The sequence below is a fragment of the Rhincodon typus genome, chromosome 5 (assembly GCF_021869965.1).
Source record: "Rhincodon typus isolate 14 chromosome 5, sRhiTyp1.1, whole genome shotgun sequence".
NCBI classification, from domain to species: domain Eukaryota; kingdom Metazoa; phylum Chordata; class Chondrichthyes; order Orectolobiformes; family Rhincodontidae; genus Rhincodon; species Rhincodon typus.
Window position 1 is genome coordinate 105,774,703 of NC_063336.1, and position 17,583 is coordinate 105,792,285.

Here is a 17,583-nt window from a genome sequence, read left to right on the forward strand (position 1 = left end):
GGTTTTGGATGACTTCAAGTTTACAAAGTGTAGAAGGCAGTGAGTTCCAGACGTGCACCATGCTCTGGGTGAAAAGTTGCCTTCTCAGGTTTCTAGAATACTTCCATTGATTATTTTGTATCCACGTTCCCTCATTTATTGGTCTCTTTGTTTACGGGAATATGTCTTTCCTATTCATTCTAGGTCCTTTCTTTAAATTTTATAAGGCTCCTTTAAATCTCTCCTTTGCCTTCTCTGTCCAAATGTAACAAATTCTGCCTCTCAAATCTTTTTGCGTTATCAGTATTTTCCATTTGTAGCAATATCCTTGTGAATCGCTCTAGTGTTCTTCCTGTGGTGTGGTGGCCATAACTTTAGGCAGTAATCTAACTGTATAAAATACTAAACTGCAGCTATAGCATGACTTCTTTGTTCTTAAACTCTAGGCCTCAGCTATTACACGCGAATACTTGGTGGCTTTTATCTACTGTCCTGCTACCTTCAACAATCTGTAGACATAGTCTCCAAGGCTCTCTCTTCTTCCTTCACAGAAGGAAGCCATCTGAGTACAGGAGTAGCAAATTCTTGCTTAAATTGTATGGGAGCTTGGTTAGACAGCACCTGGAGTGCAGTGTGCACTTTTGGTCTCCTTATCTCAGGAAAGATATTATTACCATAGACGGAGTGCAATGATGGTTCACCGGATTTGTTCTTGGGATGGTGGAATTGTCCTGTGAAGAGAGTTAGGACAAACGCAGCCAGAATTCTCTCGAGTTTCGAAGAATGAGAGATGATCTCATTGAAACTTACAAAATACTTGAAGATATAGGATAGATGCAGTTAAGATGTTTCCCTGATTGAGGAGTTCCGAACCAGGGAATACAACTTAAAAATATGGGGATGCCATTTAGGACTGAGATTAGGAGAAATTTCTTTACTCAGTGGGCGGTGAATCTGTTGGAATTCTCTGCACTAGAGGGTTGTGGAAGCTCAGTCTTTGAAGATATTTAAAGTAGAGGTTGATCATTTTTTGATCATCAGTGTTGTTAAAAACTATGGAGATATCGTCAGTAAAGGGCATTTAGGTCAACCGAATAGTCTACTCCTGTTTCTATTCATCCCATTGAGTCCATGTTGGTTTACTGTAGAGTAAAGCAGTCTGTTCACTTCCAGTGCTGTGTCCCTGTAGTTCTGCAAGTGCCCATTAAATTCCCCTCTGAAATCATTTATGGCCTCCACTTTCACCACTTTCAGAAGCGTTGAATTCCAGGATTTCACCATTCACTACATGAGAAAAGTTCTTTCTCACATTCCACTGTATCCTTTGGCCAGAATCTTAAATCCGAGTAAAATCTGACATTAAAATAATCAGAAAGCACTTGAGATACTCAGATCTGGCAGCATCTGTGGAGAGAGCAACAGAGTTACTGCTTTGCTGACAAATTGAAGGAGAAATGGTTCAATGAGAGAAGAAGTTCAGCCAGGCTAAAGAAGGTGCTGGTAGATGGAGACTGATTGTCCCTCTGTTCAATGAGAAACAAAACCCCTCAGCCTGTTCTGATAGGTGATGGAATTGTACAGAGATTGGATGAAGAGGAGGCACTGAGCAGAATATTAACCTTGTGTCCCTCCACAGATGCTACCTGATAACCTGCATAGTTCCTGCACTTTGTTTTTAATTACTTTGGGCTCTCTAAACTGGCACTGACTCTATTCTTGCATGAGCCAGATTTCTCAGAATCCATTTACTGTGTGTTCCTTGTCTTTTCATCCTGTCCCAAATGCAATATACATCTGGATTGCCACCTCTCTGTCTAACTGACATGTGTATTGGTATCTTCCTACAGTCTGCATCCTTCTTCCTGACTGTCAACCACATGACCACTATTCAACTTCTCTGCAAACTTTTTTCTTTCATACTCCATACATTTGCCTAAATCATCAAAAACACCTCAGGATATCCCAAAGTGCTTTGAAGCCAGTTATGTACCTTTGAAATGTAGTCACTGTTGTAATGCATGAAAGAAGGAAGCCTAAATTTTACAAACAGCAATATGGCAATGATCAGATGGTCTGTTTTCATTGGAAAAAGCTTTAGACAGGACACTGGAAAGACTTTGCTTTTATTTTTCAAAATAATGTTACTGCCCAGAGAGAACACAGGTGGGTTCTTGCTTTAACATGTTAAATAGCTCCTCTGCCAGTACAGCCCTCCCTCAATATATTTTTTTTTATTCATTCACGGGATGGGGACATCACTGGTTAGGCAGCATCTATTGCCCAGGGGGCAGTTAAGAGTTGACCACATTGCTTTGGGTCTGGAGTCACATATGGGCCATACTGGGTAAGGATGGCAGTTTCCATCCCTAAAGGATATTAGTGAACCAGATGAATTTTTTCAACAATCCATTCATGGTCATCATTAGATTCTTAATTCCAGATATTTTATTAAATTCAAATTCCAATTCCACCATCTGCTGTGGTGGGATTTGAATGTGGGTCCACAGAATGTTATGTGGTTCTACTGGATTAGCAGTCCAGCGATAATACCACTAGGCCACCACCTCCCCATTAATAGAGCATCAGCTTAGATTTTGTTCTTATGTCGCTGATGTAGTATTTGAACACCATGTGACTCATACGAATGTCTGTTATTTGCAAGCTATTGACTTGTGAGGCATTACTCCCATCTTTGTTTTTTGCTTGGTAGCAAAACATATCAAAGAATAAACTTTTAAAATTGAAGCCCAGAAAAATTGGAATTCCGTCAAATTGTACTTGCAAACTTCTACAGCTGATTTTATGTTCTGTGCCATGGTGGTTCTGTACACTGGAAATTTCAAATATGGGTTCTCATTATCTTACTGACTTAACTTCAGTTCCTAGAGGACTTCTCCTATTATGTTGTTGACTTGTTGGGCACACAGTATTTTTGACAAGTGGAAAATTATTTCTTAAGCCAAAAGGTGAGTCATGAAATCCAAGTGTTTGTTATCTATATACTGGTTTATTGGTATCAAATCATTTATTGTAAACCAGTTTTGCCTTGTGTAACTTCAAATTACTTGTTTTTTCACCCATTATTGTTGGGAATGGGAATATCACTGAACTAATAATCCAGCATCATGTTTTTGGAGCACAAATCACACCTTGGCCAGCGGTGCAATTTAAATTGCAATTAATATCAAATTAACTTGTTAAAAAAAATCACAAATTGAAAGCTAGCTCCAATAGTAGGAACCATAAAGCTTTCAACTATTGCCATAGAAACCCATATGAATTCACTTATTCCCATTTGGAAAGGCAATCTGCCTCGCCCTCTTGTGGCACCGAGGTAGAATCCCTTCCTCTGACCCAGGAGGCCTATATTCAAATCCCACTTGCTCCAGAAGGTATGCAATAACATCTCTGAACAGGTTGATTAGGGAAAAATAAGTTAAAGAAAGGAAATCTGTCCTACTTACTTGGTTTGGCCTATGCCTGACTCCAGCCTCACAGCAATGTGGTTGATCCCTATCTGGCCTGCAAAGGAAATTTGAGAATGGGCAACAAATGTTGGCATTCCCAGTGATGCCCACATCCCCTGAAGGAATCTTGTTTTTAAATTGTGTTGTGAAGAGTGTTGTGCATTAGCTCTTTATGCTAATGGAAACCTTATTTATTTGTTCTCTTGAATCGTAGCCCCAGATCAGGTTCCTTTGATTGAGGACTTGGAACACATATTGGTGAGAGCCTGGCAGGAATCTAATCTTACTGAAACCAAACAATACCAACAAGCCGTTTCTCACTCAGTGCCATATGTGTCATCATCAACGTTGGCTGTCACGGCAAAGCAACTCACTTGGTTGGCTAAGTTAGCAGCTAGCTCCTGCAAGAACGTTGTCAGGATCCTGGATTCAACAAATTCATTGGCGGAAGGCCTCACAGAAACATTTAAGCTCCTCAGTGAGGGAAAATTGCTGGGGAAGAATTTTGTGGTGATTATTTGCATCACCAAGAACCAAAGCACTGAGTCATGTGTGGTGGTAACAGGTCAGTATTTGAAATGCACGAGCGCTGCTCATTTATAAACAGAACAACTTGCCTGCAAACTTTGATCTTTCATTGACAATACATACAGTATGTGAATGAATTATTGCCTCTCAAACCTATGTCCGACTTGAATTCTGCACTCCTTCACTCATACTTCCTGCACACCACAGCACTCAAACAGCCCTGAAAGCCACAGATGACATCCTGTGTGATTGTAGCCATGGTAAACTGTCCTTTCTAAACCTTTTAGACTGCTTTTGCATGCAGTGATATCGTTAACCATGCCATTCTCCTTCAATTCCTCTCCTTGTGTGTCCGGTCTGATAAGATTTCTCTTGTCTGGCTCCATTCGTAACCATCAGTCATTGCCTGAGCATCATCTCAATGGCTTCTCTTAACCGTAGCCTCATGGCGCTACTTTTCCTGAACGACCTTTCCTTGTAAGTCTTTATGTGGCTTTATGTCAGTTTTTGATTGCTACTGCTTTTGTGAACATGTACAGTTTAAATGTGCTATCGAAGTGCAGGATACTGTTGTTTTAAAGCTGTCTCAGCGTTATAGATTGTCAAAATTAGCATTTCAAGACAGTTGCACATTCTTTTAAGCATTGAAGTCAGAATGCCCTTTAACCCAGGAATGAGTCCAATGAATTTTCTCCGAACTGTTCCTGATGCCATGATATGTTTTTTTCAAATAAGGAGATCAAAATTGTATACAGTATTCCAGATGTGATCTTGGTAAGGCCCTGTTGTGGTAAAATTTACAGATATCTTGGAGTCATCACTAAATCTAGCTACAATTCATTCCATCCCCACATCAAAGTTATAGGCTGTAAATATTTGGGGGCTAGCCCTTTGGAACTCCAACTAGTTATAGCTTGCCAAGCTATAAAAGGACCAATGTATCCTTACTTGGTGTTTGCTGTTAGTTAACCAGTCCTTTATCCATGGTAATATGTTGATCCATACACCAGATGCTCATATTTTATCTAATGACCTTTGATGTAGCACCTTATCAAATGCCTTTTATGAATTCAGGTACAATGCAGCTACAGGTTCTTATTTATCCACCTTACTTGTTACTTCTCAAAATACTTTAGTAAATCAGTCACACTTTTGCTTTCACAGCACCATGTGGACTCTGCCTGATCAGGTTGTGATTTTTTAAACATCCTGCTATGCCCTGTTTCATAATGAATTCTAACAATTACCTGATGATGGATGTTGGGCTTGTTGACCTTTAGTTTCCTGCTTTGTGTCTGCATTCTTTCCTGAATAATAATACTACATTTGCTATTTTTATTATCCACTGGATCCCTTCCAAAATCCAAGCAATTTTCCACAGATTATAACTAATGTTGCTACTAACTCTGCAGCAATCTGTTTTCAGACCGTTAAGGATGTATGCCATCTGGTTCTAGGTATCTGTCAGGTGAAATGTAATAGTTTTCACAGCACCTTTTCCCTGATGATAATTATTGCTTTAAGTCCCTCCTTCCATTTCATCTCCTGATTTTTAAATTGTTTTTGCGAAGTTTTCTATGTTTGTCGAAGATGGACTCAAAATAAATGCCATTGCCTGCTTTGGGGGAGGGGTGATGGCCTAGTACTATTGCTGGACTGTTAATCCAGAGACTCAGGTAATGGGTTCGAATCCCACCATGGCAGATGGTGGAACTTGAATTAAATAAAATCTGAATTAAGAGTCTAATGATGACCATGAATCCATTGTCGATTGTTGGAAACCCATCTGGTTCACTAATGTCCTTTAGGTAAGGAAACTGCCATCCTTACCTGGTCTGGTCTACATGTGACTCCAGACCCACAGCAATGTGGTCGACTCTTAATTGCTGTCTGGGCAATTAGGGGTGAGCAATAACTATTAGCCAGGGATCCAGGTTCGATTCCAGCCGCAGGTGACTGTCTGTGTGGAGTTTGCATGTTCTCCCTGTGTCTGCATGAGTTTCCTCCAGGTGCTCCCTCTGCCCACGTGTCTATTTTTTCGATATGTATATATATGTATATCCTTGGATATTCAGCTCCCAATCCTGATCTCCCTGCAGCCATGTCTCTGTGATGCCCACCACGTTATATCTGCCAATTTCGATCTGCGCCACAAGTTCATTGACCTTATTGCTTCTACTGCGTGCATTCAGATATAACACCTTCAGTCCTGTATTAACTGTCCCTCCTCTTATTGTCGCTCATTTATCCAATGTGCTTGAAGTTTGATGCCGAATCCTTTCCAAACACTGTGCCTATTTGTGTCTGTGCTGGAGACTTTAATAACCTCTCCTGCGTTTTCCTTTCCCATCATTTGTTTCATATTTTTCCACACAGTGGAACCTATACCTACAGATGTTAGCCTGTTGCTTTGTTCCCCACTAGGGGATGTTTTACCCTTCCCTTTCTCCCCAACCTTCTGGATTAAAGTCCTGTTGTTGACAGTCCTTTCTGTCCATCTCTTCCACATTCTGGTTAACATCAGCCAAATTACTGACACAAGAACAAATTTGCTGGAGAAGCTCAGCAAGTCTGGCAGCATCTGTGAAGGGAAGAACAGAGTTAACGTTTCCGGTCCGGTGACCCTTCCTCAAAACTGATGGTGGCTGGGAAAACATTGGTTTATATGCAGAAAATAGGGAGGAGGGTGGGGTAGGGAGTAAACGATAGGATAGAGCCCGAAGAAAGAGAAAGACGGTTGGACAGACAAAGGAGTTGCTAACGATCAGGCTGGGAGGGTGAATAGTTGTTAGTGGGGACTGTTAGTGACTAACAACAGGGGGTGTGTAATAGCAGGCTATGTGGTAACAAGGCCTGGTATATGGGGTGGGGGGCTGGGACATGGGAGAGTTTAGGCCCTAAAATTATTGAATTCCATATTGAATTCCATATTCCGGAGGGCGGTAGGGTCCCAAGTAGAAAATGAGGTATTGTTCCTCCAGCTTGCGTTGGGTTTCACTGGAACACTGCAGCAAGCCAGGGAGCAGGGTGGTGCGTCGAAGTGGCAGGCAACAGGTAGTTGAGGGTCTTTTTTGCGAGCAGACATAGATGTTCTGCGAAGCGGTCGCCAAATCTACGCTTCGTTTCCCCAATGTAGAGGAGATCACACTGTGAGCAGCGAATGCAGTAGACTAGAATCTGGGAAGTGCAGGTGAAGTGTTGCTTCACCTGGAAGGTATGTTTGGGCCCTTGGATACTGGGGAGAGAGGAGGTAAATGGGCAGGTGTTGCACCTTCACTGGTTACAGGGGAAGGTGCTGTAGGGCTGTGGGGAGGTGTTGGGTGTGAAGGAAGTGTGGACCAGGGTGTCCCAGAGGGAATGGTTCCTGCGGAAGGCGGACAAGGTAGGGGAGGGGCATATGTGTCTGGTGGTGGCATCTCGCTGGAGGTGGCGGAAATGGTGTCTGGTGATCTTCTGGATGTGGATGCTGGTGGGATGGTAGGAGAGGATAAGGGGAACCCTATTGCTGTTGCGGGAGGGAAGAGAAGGGGTGAGGGCGGAAGTGCGGGAGATGGGTCGGACCTGGTTGAGGGCCCTGTCGACAACGGAGCTGGGGAATCCTCGGTTGAGGAAGAAGGTGGACATTTCGGAGGCTCCCTTGTCGAAGTTAGCCTCATCTGAACGTATGCGACAGAGACGGAGGAACTGAGAGAATGGGATGGAGTTGTTACAGGAAATGGGGTGTGAGGATGTATAGTCCAGGTAGCTGTGGGAGTCAGTCGGTTTTTAGTGAATATAACTGGCCAGTCTATCCCCAGAAATAGAAATAGAGATGTCAAGGAAGGGAAGGGAGGAGCCAGAGATAGACCAGGTGAAAGTGAGGGCTGGGTGGAAATTGGAGGCGAAATTGATGAAGTTTTCCAATTCCAGATGAAAAATTAGCCAATTTATCACATCTACTCTCACCTGATCCCTTTCCACAACTATTTATTTTAAAGCTCCCTCTATCATTCTAAGTATACAGTTTGCAAGAACACTGGTTTTATCACAGTTCAAATGAAGCCCATTCCCAACAGTACAGTTGTCACTCTCCCCAATGCTGGTGATAGTTTTCCCTAAATCAAAACCTATTTCTCCCACTTTAGTTTTCAAACCATGCATTATACTGACTGATCTTAATTACCCAATAACGATTTGCTCACAGCCAATACAGTGAATCAGAGATTACTGTCTTTGAGCTTCTGTTTTTGAACTTAGCCACTTGCAGTCTTTCACTGATGGCTGTCTAAGCTGGAAAAGTCACAGCAATTTCATCCAGAAAGAACAGTACTGTATGTCCAAATCAGGAGGATGTATCATTTGGAGGGAAACCTGTTGTTAATGCTGCTGTTGCTGCTGACATTATTATTTCAAATTCACAGGCTTATAATTTCTGTCACTGTAAGCTTGTTGAATTGCTGTGATGCACCAATTCTTGAGGAGATCTCATTGGAACAAATAGCAAATGTAAATATTAATGACACATTGCTGTTTTCCTAGCACAAGCTATAATCAACTGTAAAATTACCAGCTAGATTAACACAGGTGAAAGGTATTGAATTAAATTTTGCTGAGTAATTTTATTTACCTAACATCTTTAATTTTTTAAAGTCCATTTTAATTCTTGTATCAAGTTTGGGAGGATAGAATGCTGGCTGAATTACATTTACCTTTCTGTGAACATCCTCAGTTATTTTGCGTAAACATGTGTATTTATGTAACTTGCTTCATTGAAATAAACGAGGCGGGCAAATTTTACTAAAATAAGACTGTGAGCCAACTATTAATGATTTCACTCTGGCAAACCGGGAAATTTACTTTCACCACATTAGCAGGGAAAAGCATCTTTATTTGTTTTGAGGTGACCTTTGCATTATCCCTTGATGCAGGAACCTTATGACCCCTCCTTGCACAACACAGCCCTAAAATCTGCCCAGAGCCCCAAATCCAGAACTTAACTCCCGTCTCTGTCTGACCCCGATCTTGAGCGTTCACTGTCTCATCATTATGCCTTTAGTTTTCAATCTAGGAAATTGCTTGCAAAGCATCTGGGAGTGATTGTGACAGGGCCCGTTACCCTTTGTGAGGTGTTTTGATGCTTTCCAACATTCAGTATAGGCAAGGCCAGCCCCCAACTGCCCCATCCGCATCTAGGTGTTGTTATGACACAGAGACAAACAGCCAAACCAAATCAGCCTTTCTACCTCTGTACTCACAACACAGTAAAATGAAAACATTCAAAGAACCTCAAAATTGACCCCAAGGGTTCCCAACCTTTTGAATAACCAATCCCAGCCTTTGTGAATAATCAGTTCCAGACACCAATTTGTAACTTAAACAAAAGACTTAGCAATTTATTATTATTTCAATCATTCGAGTAGAGCAAATTAAACAACAAAGTAATTAATTGGCCTATGCTTTAAACCCAAAAGCCTTTGTTTTCATCCCTATTCACACAAAAAAAAACAAACACAGTTAAGGGACAAACAGCCAAAAATAAAATAAATTAAATGAAAGAAAATAACAGAGCTGGCCAGATTATTTGAGTTGTTTTCACACTGTGTTGTTCCACAGGCATGGGTGACGGTTTCTCGGTTGATTTTTTTTGAAGATAACAATCAAGGTCACCCTTTCAGTTCACACAGATGAAGGAGGTGATACTGATAACTCAGTTTTCTCTGAGCTTCCGAGGCTGCTCATGGGAGGTTAGGCAGGGAGCTTTCACATCTTCATGCTGCAGCATCAACAGCCAGATTCTCTCTCACAGAAAACACATTCTGTGATTCTAAATTGCCTGTTTTACTGATTCCACTGTAGATGCCTTTATCTCCAAACCATACGCTTGTTGAGTTCACTCTGACATACATTAAAATAAAGACTGATTTGCAGAAGGCTGTCTAAAGTTAAGAGATCTGGATGAAGAGTGCATGACGGTATTTTCAAAATGTTATCTCTCTGCTTGTGGGCCTTCAGGTGTTTGTAAATCAGCAATGTTTTGAAATTCTATTCATCCTTTGTAATAAATGTCTTTTATGTTAATAAACTGCAGCGATCCAAGATGATGCTTTTATTTCATGTTATCTTGAATCTTATAGTTTACACTCATTCTCTGCGATTGCTAAAAGACCTAATTTTGTCCATTGAAATATCTGCTTGGAAATTGATTGATAAATTTCTTTTGGCTGTGTAATTTATTTTGACGAGTTGCCAGCTATCCATCTACACCTATTTCTGTTTTCCACAGGAAAACGACAAGCCGGATTTCTAGCAGAGAGAATGCTTAGTCCCAAAGATCATCTGAAAGAAATCAACTATGAGCTTGTCACTGGAAAAGTTGGGGCTCTAGGAGCTTTTTTCAGCAGCCTTTGTCCAGGTAAAATACTCCAACCAGGTGTTCCTCACACATTCCAAATCTTCCCTCGGCTAATCTTTTATCAATTAGAATTGCAAATCTTTTAGGGTTTCCTATTCTTGTGTGCTTTCTCTGCCTCCCATATTCCCAGTCCCTGTTTATATTTAGCTTGGTTATCTACTTCCTGACATTTATCATAAAGGTACTTTTAATATTTCATTTTAATCTCTAAATCTTTAGTTATCCTGGTAGTTACAGCTTTTGATGCCGTCCTCTCCCCATCACGGAAATGTATCTCATAAATACGCAATTATCTCTTCTTTGAAGGCCTAATAATGCTTACTTACAATTTTACCTGTCCACGTTTGCTTCTAATCTATTCAAGCCAAAATCCTTTTCAGTTTACTCAAATTGACATCCCCTGGTTCAGCATTTCATGTGGGTTTTTAGCTTGAACTTCTACAAGATTGCTCTAAGCCAAATGATATTGTGATCACTAGTTCTTAAATACGCTCTCCCATTGAAATTTGTTCTACTTACCCCAGTTCATTCCCCAGAACACCACCTAGAAAATCAACCCCGGAGCTGAACCTTGACTGAATGATTGAGTGTAGAGTTTCACTAGCTCCAACAAATTGTCATGCATAACGCTGAGTAATCACAAGCTATCTCAACCCTGGTAATCTGCAGTATTTCAGTATAACAAATACCACAAAGTCTGAGATTTGCCAAAAACAATTTATTATTCTTTGGGCCCCATATTTTCACTCCTTGAGGTAGCAAGAATAATCGTGAGTGTGATGAGTCCTGAAATCAGTTCTCACTGTTAAGATAAATTTTCTCAATTAAGCCCTTCCTCCTTAATGGCAAGGTGAATATGCATGTATTTTTGTTTCATTAAGTACCCTGCCCACAGGAATTAACTTTCCCTTCCCTAGTAACTGCTGCCCCGCTATCTTCTGCCCAATCGAAGACTTCCACATTTCAGACACTCAACAGCATAAACCAAGCATGTACCTGATGCCTTTGCTGTTCTGCATGTTGCCCATATGAGCACACAGCTTTTGCTGCCTCTATCAATACCTCCACAAGTGCTGCTTCTCCTCATTTTCACTGAAACTGCTACACCTGTAGTAAGTGCCTCCATATTGACTAAGGCACAGTATGGAAGATCATACCTCCCAGCTGGGCACCAGTGCCAGCCTCTCAGGTGGCTCTTTATCTGTGGTCAAGCAGAACCTTTTCCTTAACCCTATTGAGGTCAAGTCATTGAGTGTCTTTAAGACAGAGATAGATAGGTTCTTGATTAGTAAGGAGATCAAAGGTTACAGAGAGAAGGCAGGAGAATGGGGTTGAGAAACAGATCAGCCACCATCAAAAGGTGGAGCAGACTGAGGCTTAATGGCCTAATTCTACTCCTATACCGTATGGCCTTCTGGTCTTTAACATGTTTAAGGAACTTTCAGAGCCATGATTTCCAGATTTGGGTGCATCCATTGCAGATAAGCAAACTGTTAAGATTTGCTCAACAATTGGAAATGAAGGTCTACATCAGCTTAACGTATCAGGACTAACAGCCCCAAGAGCTAAAAGTTTCCAAAAATTTATGAACCACATTAGAAGACCAATTTAGAATCAGATTAAACTTCCATATTCTTAACTAGAATTCATGTCATTTAGACAGAGGTCCATGGAATCCATAGACCAATGTGCACAGATGTAGAAAAAAGGGATCATTCCGTTGTTTTTGGTGTGGGGAGCCAACAACTAGAATTGTTGATTTGGTGATCATATCAACCCCATGGGAGCTTTCTAGAAATATTTGCTAGACAAACCAAAACTTACTGCTTCAAAGAACTGTTGAAGGATGGTCATAGGTACTAAGTGATCCTTTCAGGTTGACAAAACATCCAGCTCCTATGTATTAACTCAACAGTTGGCACAAATATTAGAACACCTGAATACAGTAAGACATGGAAGGAGCAGTCTTCTGCATTTATCTAAGGAAATGCCCGGCTTTTGATCAATTTTTCGAAGCACATCGCAGTAAAGGCCATTGGCAGAGGCAGCGTTCCAGAGCAAAGATAATGCAGCTACAAAGAGCTGTGCACTGATCCAAACAGACCATGTATAAGGAATACCTGCAAGCTACAAGAAAGACCATCCAGTATTCCTCCAGTGGCATATCCTGAAGCACAGACAAACCAACTTTTGATGATGTACACAAGATAAAGAGTGGTGAACACGTTTCGTGCTGTCAATCTCATCGTAAACACCAATGTCAACACAGTGTTAGCAAGTATTGAAATTATCTGTACTGGTGCCTATTTGTTATTGGCTAAGTTTAATACAAGGGCAAGTTCTAAGCACTAGCCCTGTGAATTCTTAAAAATGTATTTATGGAAAGCCGTGATAAAAGCTGTGAATGTATAACTTTCAACTCACAACATTCACCAATTTTTTGTGTAGGATCAATAATGCTGGAACCTATCTGAATGCCACAGATGTTGTGTATCATAGATACTGCTGGAAGGGTCTACCAGCATTCTGTGACATTGAACTGGCCATTATGCATGAAATCAGCAATATCAGAGACATGACAGAACTGCAGCTGACTATTTGAGAAGCACTTGCAAAACTCTGTATGAAAGAAATTCAGAGCACATCATTTTCTTTTGAACTAATGGAATTAAAGTCCCAGCTCTCTGCTATGGAAAGAAAAATGCAAATTCAAGAGGAATTGGCTGAATAATCAGGACAGTTCCAGACTTGAGAATACCATCTTTCAGGTGATAATGTCTTAAAGACATATCTCCGCTCACCTCACAAAGATGAATGAAGAGCTGAAAGGGAAAGAAAGGTAATAGGTTGAAATACAAGCTCAGTATCATCAATCCAATGAAAGCATTGCCATTTTAGATGAGATGTGGAGCAACTTGCATGTAAAACACATCTGGCTTATCTGAAGCATAGGCCTGGGATCAAAGCAGTGCTGGAGAAAATGAGATACCTGTAAAATCAGGTCAAGATGGACAGTGCACACAACATGGAACTGTAAATCACTCCTTTCAGAAACAAATGTTAGCAAACATGCTCTTGTGATAAAACTGGAGCAGGGTATAGGGGAAACTAAACAATTTCTGAAGCAATAAGTAGAAGTCCAGATTTTAACAAAAACAAAAAGCAAAACAAAAATTGAAGAGAATGGACAGTTATTAGCGTAGTTTATGAGAAGAGAAATTTGCAGGCTCAACAGATAGAATTGGAAGAATCCAGCGTGGAAAACCAAAAGCTTTAAAATAAGCTGGAAGCTCTTAGGGGACAAAGCAATAAATGTCAAGAGATTTGAACCGCTCAAACTCTTTGTGAGATCTGTCTTAGCCATAGTGCATCAGGATAAGCAAATTCAGGAACAGTAACTCTAATGCATGATGGAAAGACTTGATCACTGGCGACCGTGGAAATCAGTGACACCTCCAAACAAAGTCACCATCATGGGATCTGGATGTTTCAGAAAATCTAGACATAATAGAGATTCATTGACGCATTTGATATTGTGTTGGGGCTTCTTCTGGAAAGGTAGAGCATGTTGCATGTGTACTTTGCCTTTAAGAGTGTTCAACTTTAAGGACTCCATGTGCTGTGTGTGTACAATGTCAAAATTAGAATGTGTTTTACTGTTTTCGATAAACTACGTCACGGGGATAATCAGTCCCTGACAGGGGATGAATTATTAGGTCACAATTATTAACTTTTCTGCATTCTGTACCTATTTAGAAGGAGATATTGACACACTCTTAGAAAAGTGTAGTCTGACAAGAAATGGCCAAGGCTGTTCTTTCAATGCTTCCTTAAAGAAATTCGATGACAGCACAGCTCAGAGACTAGCTGTATGTTCAGGTAAACATCCAAACTCACTCCTTTGCAGTTTATGTCTGATTAGAAACATTTGGGAACATTAAGGATAAGTATGGCAAATTTAGGGAACCTTGGATAACAAGAGATATTGTGAGCCTAATAAAAAAGAAAAAGGAAGCATTTATCAAGGCTGGGAACACACGAAGCAAGGGTGGAATACAAGGAAAGTTGAAAGAAACTTAAGCAAGGAGTCAGGAGGGCTAAAAGGGGTCATGAACAGTCAGTGGCCAACAGGATTAAGGAAAATCCCAAGGTTTTTTATACATATATAAAGAGCAAGAGGGTAGCCAGGGAGAGGGTTGGCCCACTCAAGGACAAGGAAGGAAATTTATGTGTGGAGCCAGAGGAAATGGGCGAGGTATTAAATAAGCACTTTGTATCAGCATTCACCATAGATAAGGATTTGGTGGATGATGAGTCTGGGGAAGGATGTGTAGATAGTTGGGTCATGTTGAGATCAAAAGGGAGGAGGTATTGGAGGACTTGAAAAACATTAAGGTAGACATATCCCCAGGGGCTGATGGGATATACCCCAGAATACTGAGAGAGGCAAGGGAGGAAATTGCTGGGACCTTGAGAGAAATCTTTGTATCCTCACTGGCTACAGAGGAGGTCCTAGAGGATTGGAGAATAGCCAATGTTGTTCCTTTGTTTAAGAAGGGTGGCAGGGATAATCCAGCTAATTACAGGCCAGTGAGCCATAAGTCAGTGGCAGGGAAATTATTGGAGAGGATTCTTCGAGACAGGATTTACTCCCACTTGGAAATAAGTGGATGTATTAGTGAGAGGTAACATGGTTTTGTGAAGGGGAGATCGTGTCTCACGAACTTGGTTGAGTTTTCTGAGGAAGTGACGAAGAGGATCAATGAGGGTAGGGCAGTGGATGTTGTCTACATGGACTTCAGTAAGGCCTTTGACAAGGTCCCTCATGGCAGGCTGATACAGAAGGTAAAGTCACTCAGGGTCAGAGGTGAGCTTACAAAATGGGTAAAAAACTGGCTCAGTCATAAAAACAGAAGGTAGCAGTGGAAGGGTATGTTTCTGAATGGAGGGCTGTGACCAGTGGCGTTCCTCAGGGATCAGTGTTGGGACCTTTGCTGTTTGTAATATATATAAATGATTTGGAGGAGAATGTAACTGGTCTGATTAGTAAGTTTGCTGATGACACAAAGGTTGGTGGAATTGTGGATAGCGATGAGGACCGTCAAAGGATACAACAGGATATAGATCGGTTGGTGACTTTGGCAGAGAGATGGCAGATGAAGTTTAATCCGGAAAAATATGAGTTAATGCATTTTGGAAGGTCTAATCCAGATGGAAAATATACAGTAAATGGCAGAACCCTTAAGAGTACTGATAGGCAGAGGGATCTGGGTGTACAGGTACACAGGTCACTGAAAGTGGCAACGCAGGTGGAGAGTATAGTCAACAAGGCATACAGTATGCTTGCCTTCATTGGCCGGGGCATTGAGTTTAAAAATTGGCAGGTAATGTTGAGGCTTTATAGGACCCTAGTTAGGCTGCATTTGGAATATTGTGTTCAATTCTGGTCGCCACACTACCAGAAGGATGTGGTGGCTTTGTAGAGGGTACAGAAAAGATATACCAGGATGTTGCCTGGTATGGAGGGCATTAGCTATGAGGAGAGGTTGGAGAAGTTTGAGTTGTTCTCACTGGAACGACGGAGGTTGAGGGGCGACCTGATAGAGGTCTACAAGATTATAAAGGGCATGAACAGACTGGACAGTCAGAAGCTTTTTCCCAGGGTGAAAGAGTCATTTACCAGGGGCCATGGGTTTAAAGTGCAAGGGGCAAGATTTAAAGGTGATGTATGAGGCAAGTTTTTTTACATAGAGGATGGTGAGTGCTGCCGGGGGAGGTAGTGGAAGTAGATACAATAGTGACTTTTAAAAAGCGTCTTGATAAATACATGAATAGGATGGGAATAGAGGGATGCGGTCCCCCGAATGGCAGGGGGTTTTAGTTGTGATGGGCAGCATGTTGGTGCAGGCTTGGAGGGCCGAAAGGCCAAAGGGCCTGTACCTGTGCTATAATTTTGTTTGTTCTTTGTTCTGTTAAGTACTATCCAGCACTTACTAAATGTCAAAAGTTGCTCCTGTGTTCAATGGAAAAACGTTAATTGGCAATCATGTGGAAATGGACTTTGTGGCTGTCACATCCGGATGGAAGGTGAAAGACAGACTGTTTACGTTCTCTGTTCCCACCATGAGTGACTCCCACCACCCCACGCCTCATCATCCCCAGACTAGAACACCACCACCTTCCCACTCTAGCCCTCATTTAGTTCTGGCTCTGAGTGGCAAGGTCCAAGCTCAAACATCCTTCCCTGCCACCAAGTGAGGCTGTCATATTTTCATGACTGAGGGCTTGGACCTCAGGCAGCGGTGTGGCCATCCTCCTGCCTCTGCTGTCAACACACTTGCCTGTGGTCCCACCGTTTCCCTCCCTCACCACCACCATCCCCAATCTCAGAATCTGCTGCCTCAAACAGCACTGACCTTTCCCCTCACCAATCCCTCCATCGTGAGAGTCCGTAGTGCGGCTGTAACTGGAGCTCCCACCCTCTCATTGGTTTGCAGTTTCATACAGGCTGGATTTCCTGCTCCACGGCCCAGATTTTGGCAGGAAAGAGTCAGTCAGCTGCCAGAAACTGGGGTGGGATCTGTTACTTTGAGTTACTTCTGTGTGTTTCCCCAACTGCAAAATCTACTTTTAGACCTAATAATTCTGGATAATTCTGCCCACGGAGAGAAGTTGGTGGAGGAATGAGAGACTACGATTCAATATGTGATGAATGATGGAACAAAACCATGTTGCATGAATATTTGTTCAGTGTTGTAGTTTTTTTTAAATCAAGGTGATGAATGAGTTGCAGTTTTTCTATGGTGGTAGGCTGTATGTTTTTAGTTTGGAAGAATACTACAATTACAGAAATGTCAATATATTCAGTCCAATTACACAGGCAAACAAGCTCGATAATCTGACATTTTAAGAAGCTATACATTTGCTGGATTTTGTCCTTTTAATGTCTGTTTAGGTTCCACAGTTTCAAACAAAGGAACATGCCAGATTCATCCCGTTCAACTTGCAGTGGCTCGAAAGTTGCTGTCTCATGTCTGCGCAATTGCTGATTCCAGCACACAAAATCTGGATTTGGGCTCCTTTGAGAAAGTGGACTTCCTTATTTTGGTGCCTCCATCGGAAGTGGCCTACCAGCAGACTGTGTTGCATGTCAGGCAGTCAGGTTGGTATTATGGTTTCACTGGTTTAGCTCAGTTGGCTGATTTGTCATGCAGAACA

The 17,583-nt window shown here is 41.6% G+C and overlaps 1 protein-coding gene across 1 annotated transcript in view; it reads left to right on the forward strand.

Annotated features, from left to right (window-relative positions):
• Positions 1 to 17,583, forward strand: part of greb1 (growth regulating estrogen receptor binding 1) — a 186,083-nt gene that overhangs the window by 82,806 nt on the left and 85,694 nt on the right. The window contains exons 12-15 of the mRNA XM_048597113.1: positions 3,661 to 4,011; positions 10,237 to 10,365; positions 14,122 to 14,244; positions 17,321 to 17,527. Of these exons, the coding sequence (XP_048453070.1) occupies positions 3,661 to 4,011; positions 10,237 to 10,365; positions 14,122 to 14,244; positions 17,321 to 17,527 (810 nt within the window). The remainder of the gene's footprint in view (positions 1 to 3,660; positions 4,012 to 10,236; positions 10,366 to 14,121; positions 14,245 to 17,320; positions 17,528 to 17,583) is intronic.